Source organism: Balaenoptera acutorostrata, chromosome 13 (genome assembly GCF_949987535.1).
Source record: "Balaenoptera acutorostrata chromosome 13, mBalAcu1.1, whole genome shotgun sequence".
NCBI lineage: Eukaryota > Metazoa > Chordata > Mammalia > Artiodactyla > Balaenopteridae > Balaenoptera > Balaenoptera acutorostrata.
In genome coordinates, this window is record NC_080076.1 from 85,766,517 (window position 1) to 85,783,420 (window position 16,904).

Below are 16,904 nucleotides of genomic sequence, written 5' to 3' on the forward strand. Positions count from 1 at the left end.
GAGCATTTACTAAAAAATCAGATTCCTGGGCCCCATCCTAGATCTAGCCAATCAGAATCTCGAAGTATGGGGCCTGGGAGTCTGCATTTTCCACTTTGCCCCTTACCTGGTAGTCCATCCGGGAAGAGGCCCTCCTCCACAGTGCCGCACAGACTCAGTTGCTACCTGCAGTGTCTAAGGATCATATTCATATGAAACTCACCAAAATGCCATCATGGGCCATATGTCTCACATTTCCTGTAAGCACTCAGGAGCCTTTCTCTGATGGCTGCAGATCCAAGCCATCCTACTAGGGAAGCAGTACCGGGTAGCAGCTGGGAGCACAGGCTCCTGGGTCAGGTGGCTCTGGGTTTGACTCCTGACTATAAGCACTCGCCAACTGTGAGACTTGGTCAAGTTTCTGAACCTCTTTAAGCCTCAGTTTCCTCATCTATAGAATGGGGCTAATAGTAGTACCCAGCCCCTGGAATTAATGTGACGATTAAATGAGTATCTGTTTAGTACAGAACAGGGCACATGTTAAATGTTTGAGAAAACACCGTCGAGTATTATTACCTCCACCATCCATCCTATCCTCGTCTCCGGATGTGTGATTATAAAAGGCCTTTAGATGAATGTCTCTCTGGCCCTGTGGATCTTTGTTTACAATACCCTTTCTAAAATCAGTTTTTTATTTTCTTGATTTGTCTGGTAAAGAGACTTTATGTAAATGGCTGAAAGTCATCAAACTGATGGCAGCCTTCTCACTCAGGATTCTTGATTTTAAACCCTGGGCTCATGTAAATGTGTCCTCTGCAGTCCTGCTTTGTCGATAAGGGAATTCTGGGTGTTTATCCTTTGTGACTGTCACCCACCTGCCACACGAATCGCTGAAGGAGGAGGGTGGCACAGAGTGGCTGTGGTTTTTCTGCTTCCTCTAGAAGTAAGAAGTGTAATTACCAAAGGCTCACTCCGTTGTCCTATCATTGGCCAAAAATAATAAAGCTTAACAACCTATCGAAATCTTGCTGATGAGTAAAAAGTACCCAGAGGGACTTCCCTGGTGGTCCAGTGGTTAGGTCTCGCTGCTTTCACTGCCAAGGGCCCGGGTTCAATCCCTGGTTGGGGAACTAAGATCCCACAAGCCATGCAGCGTGGCAAAAAAAAAAAAAAAAAGGTACCCAGAAAAAAAGGTTAGTCTGCAACAAATGTTATAAAATGACATTGAATATTATTTTACCCACATTAAAATGGTCATTGCAAGGTTGTCACTGACTGTTGTGTCACTGACTGTTATGTCACCCCTCCCCCACCAGCTGCTAAAGAGGGGTTTCAGTGCCCCACTCAGTGTCTTCATAAATCCCCTGGACTCCAGGGGTTTTAATCCACTTAAAAAATGAATTTACTCTTTGGAGATGTTTTCTGAAGGCCCCCGATCCAGATATGGCCACATCCGAGTGCAAACACTGTTCGCTGATGAATTAGTTTATATCTGAAGCTCCGAGGGGAGAACTTTGTGATCTCTAGTTTCCATCAGATTTATAGCGATTTTAGTAAAAATGTTTTCGGGGCTTTGAAACTTTTAAACCCAGGCTTCGTCATGGTTAATGAAACATTTCCTATTAAGATGCAGCTGTTCCCCCTCCCCCGAGAAGTTGCATGAAGAAGTATGTGCCGCTGATAAGAGTATTTTCACACTTGCTTACTTGAAAGACTTAGAAACATAGACTCAAGCCAGCCCCCCAAGGCTCTACATTATTTATATTTTTCTTACGTCATTTTAACTGCCTTGGGGATTTGAATCTAGTCAGTGTGGTAGATTGAAGCCAAATTATACAAGAATGTAACCCTCCCCAAAGAATCCCTAACCAGTCCCATCTTCTGCAGAACACAGCCAAAGAGGTGAGGTAGGCTGCTCTTACACATCTTCATTTTTTTTTTTTTAATTTTTATTTATTTATTTATTTTTGGCTGCGTTGGGTCTTTGTTGCTGCGTGCGGGCTTTCTCTAGTTGCAGTGAGCGGGGGCTACTCTTCGTGTGGTGCACGGGCTTCTCGTTGCAGTGGCTTCTCTTGTCGCGGAGCACGGGCTCTAGGTGCACGGGCTTCAGTAGTTGTGGCACGCAGGCTCAGTAGTTGTGGCTCATGGTCTCTAGAGCGCAGGCTCAGTAGTTGTGGCGCACGGGCTTATTTGCTCCGCGGCATGTGGGATCTTCCCGGACCAGGGCTTGAACCCGTGTCCCCTGCATTGGCAGGCGGATTCTGAACCACTGCACCACCAGGGAAGCCCACAAATCTTCATTTTTTTTAAAAGAAAGATCTGCAATGTTTATAATGTTATAAACCCTAAGTTTGGGTTCCTAAGTTAGGGCTCTTCACAGTTTGTATAGCTGAATTCACATACGAGAAAGTTTCATCTTCCATCTTTATATATATATTTTTCCCTCCGGGACTTTGGAATATCATGTTGGGGCCAGGCCTGTGCGTCACATGTGTTCCCTGGTCACTTGTGGCTATGTTTCTATTTAGCTTGCAGAGCGTTTTAGATTCTTTGTAAGTTTTTGCAATGAATTAGCAGCAGTTCAACCACTTAGTTCTATAAATTAAGGCCAATCCTGACAGAGAGGTGTGTGCCCAGCAAGAGTTCACATCGTGGAGGCTCCGCAAATCTTGGTCGGATGAGTAAACGAATGAATGATACGCTCACCAGTCATGTTTGACTGCAAAAACAATAAGGAAGATAGAATCCCTGACATTATTGTTTGATCTCAGAGTAATTAATAGTAGCCCTAACTATTTGGTCTATTCAGCAGCTTTAGCCTTGTTTAGGAGGGTTTGGAGAGGAAATAATCACTTAACTTTTTAAACGTGCTTACCTTTGGACCCAGCAATTCTGCTTTTAGGAGTATATCCTACAGGAAAACTCAGGCAAGTGTAACAGTGACGTACTGCAGGATAGTTTATAATAGTGAAAAATTAAAACAACCTTAAGGTCCGTTGATAAGAGATGGGATAAATCAAGTAAGGCACACCTACACTTAGTAGTTATTAAACAGTGAAATTGACCTACGATTCTTTTATTTCTGTTCTCTTCTTTTTTTTAATTCTTTAATTTTATTTATTTGGCTGCGTCGGGTCTTAGCTGCAGCGCACGGGCTCTTTGTTGCAGTGCGCGGGCTTCTCTCTAGCTGCGGCATGCGGGCTCCAGAGCGCGTGGGCTCAGTAGTTGCGGCGCATGGACTTAGCTCTCCCGTAGCATGTGGGATCTTAGTTCCCCGACCAGGGATCGAACCCACGTCCCCTGTATTGGAAGGCGGATTCTTAACCACTGGACCACCAGGGAAGTCCCTGACCTATGATTCTTGATTCAGAAAGAATGTGCTGGTTTTATTGTTAAAGGACAAAAGGCAAGTTGCAAAACAGTATGTAAAGCATGACTTCACTTCATTAACAATAATATATAGATCTCATATATGCCTAGCAAAACTGAAAGAACTTCTTCCAAACCCTTAACAACACTGACTTCTGAGGCACGGGATCCGTGAGAGCTTTTACTGTCTACTTTCTGCCTATCACCTCCATCAGCTGGGGCCTCTGGTACCAGCTGGAACCCAGCCCTGGTTGCCACCTGTAGTCGGAGTTCGGGGCTGCCCTGGGGGCTCGCGCTCTCCTGGCCTCGGGGCTCCCCCGTGTGCGTGTGCACGCTCCAGGTCATTCCAGACGTGACGCTCAGCGTCTTCCTCCTTTTCCACAAAAACAGAAAGCCCATCCACACAAGACAACTTCCCTGGAAAACTGGGAATCACCAGACAGATTCATGCATAACCACATTCCACAGCAGTTTACCTAAAACTTCTCATTAGACCTTCTTCCCAGTCCCGATGACCACCCCCAGGGGGGCTTCCTTGCTGGTCTTTACCCCCACCGAGCTCTGCTCCCCCTCTTCCTTCCCTGAGGAGCACCCCCTCCTGTCCCTCCGCTGGCCATGCCAACTCAGCTCTTAGCGTCTGTTTCCAAATCTGCAGTATAAGCCCATCTCTAGGGTTTACAAATGAAAAAACTTCCCATTTAGTCGCATCCACTCTCCTTAGAAGACCATCGTGGCTGTAAATTGCCGGGGAGAGGGGAGGCTCATACATACATTTCTGTAGAATTTAATTTTTCTTAACTACAAGCGGTAGCTTGTATTGCTTTTGTTTTCAGAACAAAACCCAGAAGGATAAACGAACAAATCCTCCCCAAGCCTTGTGTGCTAATCTTTGTGGCTAAACCTCGGTCCCAGCTGGGGTGGAGGGAGCGTAGCCAAGTGGCACAGCCGCCCGCCATACGAGGAGGAGAAATTGGAGCCAACGGTCATGGGCACAGTTTCTGCTCTGATGAAGACCCCATGGGAATTTGGAAATGCGCACTTTGAAGAAAGGTCCTCAGTGGGTTGGATTTGTTCTGAAGCATAAATATATCAGGAGGTGTTTCCATCCTGAAAGTGAGAGAAATGGCCCACTGCTGTCGGGAGGCCTTCCTGGTCCACTGAGAACCCTACGCCAGGGAGCGCTGCTGTTGCCACACTTACAGCATCTAAAGAAAGAAATCCTAAAATGCTGCGCGGCCACTAAAAAAGAATGCAGCTGATAATATCAATAACACCAACAGCGGCAACAGCGGACCAGCCCTTCTCGCTTGAGCGCTCGCTGAGAGCCAAGGACCGTGCCAGCCCCCCTGGCGTTTAGTCCTCACAGCAAGCAGATGCTTTTATCATCTCCATCTTACCAGCCAGGGCAGTGAGGCTTAGGGGGATGAGGAAGCTTGCTCGGCCACTCAGGGCCGCGGTCTGTACCCCAGCTGGCTGGTCTTAGTGCAAACAAAAGTCAGGACGTCGAACACTGGCCATTGCTGAGGGATGGGGAATGATAGAGCACTTTACTTCTATTCTTACATCTCCAGTGTTCGCATTTTTTATAACAAGCACATATTCATCTTTACTGGTTTTATGATGATAAAAGAATAGATCATAGTCATGGTGAAAATTACATTTTTAAGAACTGATGTTATTTGCTTTGTTACTTGCCTTTGCCATTGCTTCACTTCTGTATTATATTTCTTTTTTTTTTTTTTTTGGCCTCACTGTGAAGCATGTGGGATCTTAGTTCCCCGACCAAGGATCAAACCTGCACCCCCTGCATTGGAAGTGCGGAGTCTTAACCGCTGGACCGCCAGGGAAGTCCCTATTTTTCTTCCTTTTATGATTTTTTTTTTTTTTTTTGGCCACGCCTCATGGCTTGCGGGATCTCCCCTGACCATGGCAGTGAAAACACAGAATCCTAGCCACTAGGCCACCAGGGAACTCCCTATTTTTCTTCCTTTTAATCAACTTTATTGAGATATATCACATATCACACAACTCACCTATTTAAAGTGAGTCAATGGCTTTTAGTATGTTCACAGAGTTGTGCAACCATCACCACTATCGAATCCTAGAACATGTTTATCACCCTAAAAAGAAACCCTGTATCCATTAGCCGTCACTTCCCATCCCCCCTCCTCAGCCCCTGGTATCTACTAGTCTACTTCCCATCTCTGGATTTGCCTCTTCTGGACATTTCATATAGATGGAATCATGTGATGTGCGATCGTTTGTGTCTGGCTCCTTTCACTGTTTTCAAGGTGCATCCATGTTGTAGCATAATCAGTACTTCACTCCTTTTTCTAGAGGAGTAAAGAAAAGAGAAGTCACTGCGGTAGCTTCTCTTGTTGCAGAGCACGGGCTCTAGGTGCATGGGCTTCAGTAGTTGTGGCTTGCGGGCTCCAGAGCGCAGGCTCAGTAGTTGTGGCGCACGGGCTTAGCTGTTCCGCGGCATGTGGGACCTTCCTGGACCAGGGCTCGAACCCACGTCCCCTGCATTGGCAGGCGGCTTCTTAACCACTGTGCCACCAGGGAAATCTGTCATTCAGATTTTAAAACCTTTAAAAACGTTCACCTGGGATGGGGAAGAATCCCCGGAAGTGCTTGCAGCCTGGGCCCCGTGAGGGGCTGGGCGGAGGTCACCATAAAGGGCGCTGGGAATGGTGGTGTTGTCATCTCTGAGTCTCCCCCGGCCAGTAGACAGCAGGGAGAGAGCGCTGTGGCCCAGCACCGAGGGCTGGCCTTCTCCTGGGTCGGCGTCCAGTGCGCAGGACCTGACGGGAGGCAGCTGTTGTGCAGATCGTTACTGGAGAGGGGGGCAGCTGTGAGTGACAGAGCGAAGCGCCAACAGCAGAGGCATCTCCAGCCCTGGAAGCTGCTGCCCAGCCCCTCCTCCCCTGCCCCAGGCCAGTGCGAAACGCCGCCGCGATGGGCCACACGGAGGGGGTGTGAGGCAAAGAGGACGCTGTGAGGAAAGACTGTCTCCTCGTTTGCCAGGGACGGTCTAGAGAGCACTAGGTGTGTGTAAGGAGGAGAGAGAGTCCTTCCAGCCTGCGAGGCTATGAAACTATCACAGAAGAAACCGACCCGCACCAGGAGCCCGTTTATAAAGACGAGGAATGGCCCCAGTTCAAGTGTATCATGTTCCTCTCCGTTTAACGGGAGGTTATAAAACTTAATTATAAGACACAATTCTAAGGCCATCAGTGGCTTCCTGCGGCTGACAACAGGATCGCAAACCCAAAGGCCTATGGGGAGAATGACAGCGGCAGGAGTAAAGCAGTCCTGGGCCAGGGGACCCCGGCCCTCCAAGGACAGGCCATCCTCACGTCTCGGGGCCTGGGCAGCGGTACCAGCAGAGGCCCAGGGGCCGACTGTGTAAATGTTTAAAAGTTATAAATCTGGAATTCCCTGGTTGGGTCCAGTGGTTAGGACTCTGCATTTTCACTGCCGAAGGCTCGGGTTCAATCCCTGGTTGGGGACCTGAGATCCTACAAGCTGCATGGCACGTGGCCAAAAAAAAAAAAGTTATAACTCAAACGACAAGCTGTTGAATAGATACTCGACCTTGACAGTTCTACCTTTTTTTTAAAATTTTAATTAATTAATTAATTTTTGGCTGCATTGGGTCTTCGTTGTTGCGCACAGGCTTTCTCTAGTTGCGGCGAGTGGGGGCTACTCTTCGTTGCGGTTCGCGGGCTTCTCACTGCGGTGGCTTCTCTTGTTGCAGAGCACGGGCTCTAGGCGTGCGCAGGCTTCAGTAGTTGTGGCTCGTGAGCTCAGTAGCTGTGGCTCACGGGCTCAGTAGTTGTGTCGCCCGGGCTTAGTTGCTCCGCGGCATGTGGGATCTTCCCGGACCAGGGCTCGAACCCGTGTCCCCTGCCTTGGCAGGAGGATTCTTAACCACTGCGCCACCAGGGAAGCCCCCCTTTTTTGAGTTTTAAGAGAACTTCTTCCACGGCCTCATTGTGCCCACGGTGTTTCATTCATTCATTCATTCAGTAAACGTTTCTCTGGGCCCCCACGATGTGCTGGGCTCTGAACAAAGCTGCTGTGGAAATAGAGATGAACGCTATTGCTACAGCTTAATGGAGGAGACAGATGTGGGCCTGAAGAATTAGAATATGCCTCACAGCTGCCACCCACCATTACTCTCTGATGAAAATCACAAGCCGGGTGCTGATTCTTTCTGGCATGAGCATCACCTCCGCTAGCCGCTGTGGGGTAAGAGCTGGTTCTCAAAGCTGTGGCCCCCAGACCAGCAGCACAGGCCTCACCTGGGGATTTGTAAGCAAAGCAGATTCTCGGCCCAGATCCCAGACTCACGGAATCAGAAACTCTGGGGGTGGGACCAGCAGTCTGTGTTTTATCGGGCCCTCCTGCTCATGTTGATGCCTGATAAAGTTTGAGATCCCCTGCCTTAAAGCCATACTTCTCAACCTTGGCCACACATTCATATCCCCTGGGGAGCTTTTAAAAACTATGACCGCTCATACTCCACCCCAGAACAATTAAATCAGGATCTCTGGGAATGGGGCCGCGGCCTTAGAATGTTTAAAGCTCCCTGGGTGAATCAAATGAACCACTGCCTTAGTGGATGACAGGCCAGCGTGAGAATGCCAATAAAAGGCCGGGCTGAAGCCAGCCAGAGCGCTCTAGGCGACCGCGGGGCCTCCCACTCCTCCCACCGGGGCCCTGGGAAGGCTCTGGGCATTCCATTCGGGCTCCGAGGTTCCTCTCCCAAGCATGACCCTCGTTTGGACACGTAGCAGCACCTGCCTCTTCAACTAACACAGAGCAGGCTCGGGAAAGAAATGTTGTGATGCTAAAGCTGCCAGCTCTCTGCTTGTTGAGCAGTGATTTTTGGTCAGTCATCTGGGGAAAGAGAGTAAGAGGTGAATCACCTACAGAGTGGTTTGTGCCAAGAATGTTCTCTGAGATCTTTGGAATGCTCCGGGTATGAGTAACTCCAGGCACTTTGGGATTCCTTTTTTGTCCTCTTTGGGTTAGCCTCCTATTTCTGAATTGAGTTTGAATCGTATATTGCATTTGTAAAGTACACATATCATTTACATTATAATTTATGTATTTATAAATTATAATTTGTGTTCTAATTACATGCATTGTAATTAGCAAGGGCATAGGAAGTATAATAATCACAAGAACAATTACTGCCAGTTGAGTGCTGACTGTGTTAGGCACTATGTCAGCACTTTAGATACATTGTCACGGTAAGCGTCAGATCAGCCCACTGCAAATGGTTTACCATATTACTCCCTTTTTCAAGACAGGAAACTGAGGATAAGGAATGTTAAATTACTCACCCAAAGTCATATAGAAAATGGAAGAACCAGGTTTTGAACCTAGGTCTGCCATCAAAGGTCATAGTGTTAGCCCCAGTCTCCTTTGGCTCATAGTAAGTGGTAGCACATGCATATACTAATAGTATTAAAATCATATAGTAGAATCTGTAAATAATATATGCTACTGGATAGTTTTATTTATACACAAAATTGTACATAATTTAACATGCAGTTGTACATAATATAAACTCAATAAATGCTGTATATGAAAATGTTACCAATTAGAGCTACTTGCATAGTACCAATTATGGTTCATTTGTATCCATAACCAATGATGTTATATCTAAAGACCATTCCTGGAATGTTGCATTGAGGATATATGACTTCTTTGAAAATATTAGGCGATTACTAAGATACAGTGTAAAAGGGGGAAAAGCAGGATACAAAAGCAGGATACAAATATACACATACCAGTTTTGCAAAAAAAATAGACACATGTATTTTATATGCATGGGAAAAAGTGGAAGGAAGGTACCCCAGATCTTTCACAGAAATGATGGTTGGACTGCAAGAGGTTTGTATTTTCTTCCTGTTACTTGGGGCAAGACCAAGACACTAGGGTGTTCCAGACAGGCTAATATTTGGCGTTGCTTCAAACTGGTGCTCTTTCAATTTTTGCTCTACATTTATTTAGTAGACAGGGAGAAATTGGCTATCTATTGATAAATATTGTGTACAAATACAGATTCTCTTCCTGATTCATTCCTACAGACCAAAAGAGTTCATGTTCTGGGGGGAAAAAATTATTTCCCACTTTTCTGTGGCTCTTATTCTCTCTCTCTCTCTCTCTTTCTCTCTCTCTCTCTCTCTCTCTGTAAAATTCAAAACCCTGCAATTTGGAGGGACACATATTAGTTTCAAATGTAGACACTAAAATAAATTACTCACTTCTAGCCCTTTGTCAGGCACAGTTCAGGTTTCTGAATTTTAGCCGATTGCAGTGTGCGTGGTACAAAACTACTGCACAGAGAAGGCTGATGGGAGTGAGGAGTGGTTTTGTTTGTTTCTGTGTTCTAGGTCTCTCCTCCTGGCGTTTTGCCAGTTACGCAAGGCGCCCGGTGTGGAGACCTGCATTAACTGGCACGACATTTCCATTTGAATCCACAGACATGTCAGCACTCTGCTCATTCTAGGAAATTTGGAAAATACGCAAAGAATGACTTTCCAAATCAGAAAGCAGCCCTCACAGGATGAGTTGGGAATTGTTCCCTTTTCTTATGTTTTTGGGAGAGTTTGTGGAGGATTGGTATTCTTTAAATATTTGGTAGAATTCACCAGTGAAGCCATTTGGTCCTTGGTTTTTCTTTGCTGAAGCTGTAAAGTTACTAATTCAATCTATTTACTTGTTATAGGTCTGTTTAGATTTTCTCTTTCTTCTTGAGTCAGTTTTGGTCATTTGTATCTTTCTAGCAATTTGTCCATTTCACCTAAGTTATCTGATTTGTTGGCATATAATTGCTCATACTCCTTTTAATCTCTGTAAGATTGGTACTGGTATTCCCTCTTTCATTCCTGATTTTAATAATTTGAGTCTTTTCTCTTTTTTTTCTTGGTTAGTCTCGCTTAAGATTTGTCAACTGTGTTGATATTTTCAGTGAATGATGGCTTCTTAGGTCTTCATTTTAAAAAGTATATCACCTAAGTTGTATGTATGTTACATAGAATCTTTTGAGTATATAAAACATTGCAGGATAAAGATGGAAAAGAAAGAAAGGAAAAAAGAATCATGGTGCAGTTAGTTGTCTTAAGAAACTTACCACAGCCTTAGGTCCTATATTTGAGTTTCACACTGAATTATTTGCTTATTCATCTAAACTAATTTCTAAATTCTTCAGGATTCCATCTTTTAAATGAAACTAATATCTTCTTCACAAAGCAAGGATGTAGTAGATACACTGTGAGATACTTAGGTGAAAAGTGAAGAAATGAAACACTGTTCATGCCAATGCTAATAGTATTGACCAGTTGGACAGTGGATCAAGGCTGCTGTAAAATTTAGTACCACAAAGTGGGTTGATTCACACAACAGGAATTTATTCTCTCATGGAAGTCTGAAATCAAGGTGTCAGCAGGGTCATGCTCTCTATGAAACATGTAGGGGATAATGTGTCCTCGCCTCTTCTAGCTTCTGCAGTTACCATCAATCCTTGATGTTCCTTGGCTTAAGCTGTATTCCTCCAACCACTGCCTCGGCCATCACATGTCCATCTTGGCCCTGAGTGTCTCTTTCCTCTCTTTATGAGGACACCGGTCATATTGTTTGAAAGGCCCACCCTCCTCCAGTACAACCTCATCTTAACTAATGACATCTGCCATGAGGGACTGAGGGACTGGGGGTTAGGACTTCAACCTGTCTTTCTTTGGCGGGGGGTGGGGGGTGTGGATACAGTCAACTCATAACAGACATGTTCTAAGCTAACGGCTATCAAAGTGTCTTTTCTGCTTACCATGGTCTTTTTTTTTTTTTTTCCTAAACCTCTTCCCTAGATTGAAGATATGTTTAACGAAATCAGATTTAGTGAGTATGTGGACACTCGAAAACTAATTGACAAAATCAACCTACCGGATTTCTTCAGAGTTTACCTTAATCACAGGCCACCCTTCGGTAACACCATGAGTGGCATCCAGCGGAGCTTTGACATTCTTGGTTTTACCAACTCAAAGGGAAAGAAAGCTATTCGAAGAGAGGATTTTCTGAAACTGCTTCAAACCAAAGGTAAATACCTAAATAGGTATATCTCGTAACACCCTTGAGCCATTCCCACTGGAGAGAACTGAGCTGGGAGACAGACCACCCCCCGGCATCTCTGATTTGACTGGACTTCAGCCGCGAGGATGCCGCTTACTGACCCACGTGGCTGGCAAACACGGGGTAAAGGGAAGGATGCCAGGAACCAGAAAGATGCAGTTTATGTTCCAACTTCCTGGAACTGCAAGATTCAGGACCCTCACTCATAAAGCAGGAATACAAGTGCCAGCCATCACCCTCACAGAGCTACTACGAGATTGGGTTGCATTTGTGAAATGAAACCACACCAAAGTAAAACTTTTCATTTTTACCTATTCTTTTCCTCATCGTATTTTTTTTAATACATTTATTTATTTATTTATTTATTTATTTATTTATTTATTTTTGGCTGCGTTGGGTCTTTGTTGCTGTGCGCGGGCTTTCTCTAGTTGCGGTGAGCGGGGGCTACTCTTCGTTGCGGTGTGCGGGCTTCTCTGTTCGTTGTAGTGCGCGGGCTTCTCTCTTCGTTGTGGTGCGCGGGCTTCTCATTGCGGTGGCTTCTCTTGTTGAGGAGCACGGTCTCTAGGCGTGTGGGCTTCTGTAGTTGTGGCACGTGGGCTCAGTAGTTGTGGCTTATGGCCTCTAGAGCGCAGGCTCAGTAGTTGTGGCGCACGGGCTTAGTTGCTCTGCAGCATGTGGGATCTTCCCGGATCAGGGCTCGAACCCGTGTCCCCTGCGTTGGCAGGCGGATTCTTAACCACTGCGCCACCAGGGAAGTCCTTCCTCATCGTTTTATGTGAGGAAGTCAAGTAGCCCTTTTCCCTGGGCGATCATTTCATCTTAGCCAAACTGGTGCTTCTAATGTGAGGGAATTAGAAATGAAGCTAAGCACAGTCTTTGTCAGAATGCTGTCTTCTTTCTCTGCACAAGCGCCAACACAGTCCCCTGGGTTGGAGTCCCATGTTTAGCACCATATGAGGAAGTCTATGTGACAGTAACATGGGACTCCCTAGACTGTTTTTGTGTCTCCAGAAAACAGTGGAATCATCCTCTTGAAGACCTCAGAATGATGATGCTGAACTCTGACGTGAGGCTCAGTCCCACGAGCTGAACAGCCTCCTTTTCCCTTTGTGACGCCCAGGTGAGCACATGACGGAAGAGGAGATGTCTGACTGCTTCGCTACACTGTTTGGACTGAATCCTGAGGGCTGGAAATCCGAGCCCGCAGCCTCTTCTGTCAAAGGTACTACAGTGGGCTCTGTCTGGACACGTAGCTGAGGTGCACTAATTTGTTGGCGCCTTAAGTGCATTTATGTCTTCTAACTGGTGCAAGCCACTCTCCTTCATACCATGCACACAACAAAGCAAGTCTGTTGGGAACCCAACATGAATAAGTTATAAAAAGACCAGGGAGTGGTGGTCATGTCTAAGAGATGAAAGCTTTTGTTCTTGTGCTCCGTCCTTCCTTTGTGTCTCCCAGCCTTGTTTCTTCCCTTTATTCCCCCGATCCAGTCCTCATCTGTCCAGCTTGGGTAGGCAAATCCTGGCCACTAGTAGAGGATACAGTTCGGAAGCTGTTTCAGAAGAGGTATTGTCAGGAGAGCCTTGGATGAGGAGAGGGCGGGGACTCGGCAGGCAGGCACGAGCCCGATTTCAAGCTGCCAGAGCTTGAACATCTTTAAAGATCATCCTGGGACTTCCCTGGCGGTCCAGCAGTTAGGACTCTGCGCTTCCACTGCAGGGGGCGTGGGTTCGATCCCTGGTCGGGGAACTAAGATCCCGCATGCTGTGCAGTGTGGCCAAAAAAAAAAAAAATCCTCCTCTCCTTTCCTGTCTGAGGATTTCCCACCTCCTTCTTTTAGCTCACTGACCCCCTTGTGCTGGAACGTGTCCGTGGACAACCTCGAGTGAGGCCCTGCTGCCCCCATGGGGTCGGGAGCAAAGACTCCTCACCAGGCTTCCTTCTCCCTCTCCTTCTGTTGTCTGTTCCCAATTTCAAATTGAACAAAGTTCCTAACACAGACAATTCTAGACTCCAGGATCTGATTGGTCATTTCCAACCTGCAAGCTCCTCTACGCCATTCCTTGTGTACCTGGGATCTCAGAATGTAACTTTCCCAATTGTTTTGTATACACACACATGTATACAGTGTTCCTAAGTGTCTCAAAACAGTAAAATCAATGATGCCTTGTAGTTGAGGCTTTCCAATGAAGTGTGCAGAGATTTGGGTAACAGTGCTCCAAACCCAAACCACAAAGGAGGGATTTTAACCAGTTTCCACCCAAGGGTTTTCATGGAATCAGAGCCAAATCCCAGCACAAAGCTCCTCTCACTTTTGTTTAGTATCATTACCTCATATTTTTGGAAAATGCTTCTGAGTTAGAAACCTAATTGTTATGAAGGCATTTGCTTTCTTTTCTTGTTTGGTTAGGTTCAGAAATTTGCTTTGAAGAAGAACTTCCAGATGAAATCACTGCAGAAATATTCACGACTCAAATTCTTGGCCTAACCATTTCCCAAGATTCTGGACAAGATCCTACGGTCAGTGAAGTTGAAAGGAGTGCCTGAAGCACAAAGGACTTTGTGTGTGTGTGTTTTTTCCAAGAGGCACTGCTTTTCCCGCATTTCCCTACCCCTACTCTAATCTTCAGAACGTTTAGACATTAAAAGCAAATTTCTGTTAAGCCATGGAATTCACAAAGTTGGACATTCCACTGTTTCTGAAATAGAAAAGTGGGTGGAGGCAAGAAAAACACTGGCAGCTGGATGGAAAGGGTGGCTGGAGACCCCGGCCGCCATTCTCATGCCTAATCCACGGCAGTGCTGCCTGGAGGGGGTTTGGACAGGACGAGAAGGTGGCGTGGTCCCCGGGGGCAGAGGGGGCCTCAGCCAGCAGCAGGCCTTCCTCGTGGCAAGTGTGGCCTTATTTCTATCCCCTCAAGCGGCACCTGGACCCTTAGCCTAATGCGGCCTGATATGGCTCATCCCAGCCTGCTCTTAGGCTGGGGCGGGGGCGTTGGGTGCCCTGGGCTCCCGAGAGCCCCGGCTTGTGGCTTCTTATCAGCAAAACCCCTGAGCAGTTGTGTGCGGCCGTTATGAAGAGCATCACTGGCCATGCTTAACGCCGGTGGCACCTGCCAGAGAGAATGCAGCAGAGCAGCCCCCGAGCCCCGTGTGTACTGCAGCTGGACCAGAACCCGCCGGCCGGCCTCCCCGGGGCAGAGCTCAGCGGACGGGAGCCGCCCCCTCACACCGCGCACGCGCTGCACAGGCCCGTGTGGTTGATCCGCAGCCTTGGACTCCGCTGGGCTGCAGAACGCGTAGCAGGCGAAAGCGGTTCCCCGGCTCGGGATGTGGAGGGAACGTGACTAAGGCTTCAGCAGCATTCTGACCTTGAAGATAGGGCACCCTCGTCGTATAAACAGATGGAAGTTATGGTCTGATTTTAAGAGTTTTGTCCTCAGTTATGAGGTCTCGCTCAGGCAAATGGGCCGAAGGTTATTCTCCACACGTGCTTAGTCCGACACACCCGCCCGCCACTACCAGCTCCTTCCCCGGGGAAACCAGCCTTTGAGATGATGTTTCTGACCCCCGGAGCAGTGGTCCGTGTGAGGGAAGCAGAGCGGCCGCCGCGCCCTCCTCCAGGCCCAGAGCCCCCTGCGTGGCGGCCGTTTGGAAACCTGGCTCTGTGGGTCCTTGGGACAGCCCGGAGCACGGAACCGAGCCGTATCCGCGACCCAGGCTGTGTCACCGCAGCCTTGGGACAGCCGGTGCCCGCTCGTCACGCTGTATACCTCCAGCGCTTTGCAACCTGGTTTACATTTGGTTCTTTTTGAAAAACACAAAAAGAAAAAAAGCTTTGTGAATCAACTTTGCAGCTGCTAAGGGTTTAGGAGAGACAGACTACCAAGCCAGTTACAAAGTTCCCGGGGACATTTTAGGGAACAGAAAACTCTCAAGTGACTTGTTCTCTTCAAAAAATAACTCAGAATTGGATGCTCTCTGGACACCCACCAGGGGCTTCTTTTATCGGGTCCGGTTCCCTCTTTTTTGGTTCTTGTTGGCGACATATATTGGAGTCATTGTCTGGAGCAGAACCGGCCCGTGACCAGTTGGACCCGCGGTGGCCGGGCTGGGGAGCGGGAACCGCCCTCAGGCCCGGGCTGAGCCGCTCCCTCTGCGCTGAGTCGGTCCGGGGAGGGGGAGGTCCTGTTCACGGCCGCTCACCGGGAAGGGGGAGGGTCAGGGCGGCCGCTCACCGGGGAAGCGGGAGGGTCAGGGCGGCCGCTCACCGGGAAGGGGGAGGGTCAGGGCGCCGCTCATCGGGAAGGGGGAGGGTCAGGGCGGCCGCTCACCGGGAAGGGGGAGGGTCAGGGCGGCCGCTCACCGGGAAGGCCCAAATAGCAGGGGACTGCAGCATCCACGTCAGCGGCGTTCCCACCCTGCTCCCAGCCCAGCCAGGCCACGGGCGCCCCTTCTCTCCCTTTCTGCTGGTGCTTTTCTCGGGGTATCTCTCAGCTTGTCCGACCAGGGTGAAGAGCAGCTTATGTGCACCTTCCAGCCCCGGCGGGGCGTCTTCACCTGCTGGCCACGTAAGCGGTGGAGAGGCCGGGCCCCAGCACCCGGGTCCAGGGGAGGAGGAGGAGGGCTGCCTTCCTGCCAAGAGAGCAGAGAGCTCAGACTCTCCCAGCCATGTGGGTAGCAGAGCAGCGACACCAGAAACGGAGAGAGCAGAGACCGAAGACGGTCTCGCTGGGCTTGTACATCAGACGTAGGGACGAGACGCTGGACACCAAAAAGCACCATGTGATGTTCTTTTGAAAAAACAATACTGTTTCAGATGGGGCCTCTGGCTACCGACCTCTGCATCCTGGCCTGTTGCTTCCAGAGTTCAGGAAAAGCCATGGTCGTCCAGGAACCACCCAAAGCCTCCCCCGCCCTCGACTCTCTCCTCCAGACCCCCAGGCCCCTCCTGGGCAGGACGAGTGTCTTGTTTGCACAGCACCAGCCCACGGGCCGGGCCGGCCTGGGCTTGCGTCCTGCCTCTGCCATTTAGCAGCACCCTGTGTGCCCTTGGGTGTGGCTAATCTCTTAAACCTCAGTTTCCCCGTGGAACAACTCCTGGGGTGGTGGTGAGAATTAAAAGAGATATCGCAAATAAAAGTGTTCCTGGCATAACGTAGTGCTCAAAGTAGGACAGGAGCTATTATCACTGCAGGCAGAAACTGTGCCTGAGACTGGGGAAGACGTTTGATGAGAATTAATCTCTCCCGACTCCAGGGTTTTAGCATCTGTTAACACTTGCTCAAATAGGGGTCTCTGCAAGCTTTGACAAAGGACCCTTGATAAATATTTGTGGAACGACTGAATGAATGAACGTGAAGCTCCAGTGCTCTTTTAATAGCTGACTTAGCTTTTGAATCAAAGTGAATCC

The 16,904-nt window shown here is 48.2% G+C and overlaps 1 protein-coding gene across 1 annotated transcript in view; it reads left to right on the forward strand.

The window, feature by feature from the left end:
* Window positions 1-15,684, forward strand: part of CFAP251 (cilia and flagella associated protein 251) — a 70,985-nt gene extending 55,301 nt beyond the window's left edge. Inside the window, exons 20-22 of the mRNA XM_057527381.1 lie at window positions 11,229-11,457; window positions 12,611-12,712; window positions 13,902-15,684. Of these exons, the coding sequence (XP_057383364.1) occupies window positions 11,229-11,457; window positions 12,611-12,712; window positions 13,902-14,038 (468 nt within the window). The 3' untranslated portion in view covers window positions 14,039-15,684. The remainder of the gene's footprint in view (window positions 1-11,228; window positions 11,458-12,610; window positions 12,713-13,901) is intronic.
* Window positions 15,685-16,904: the final 1,220 nt, after the last annotated feature.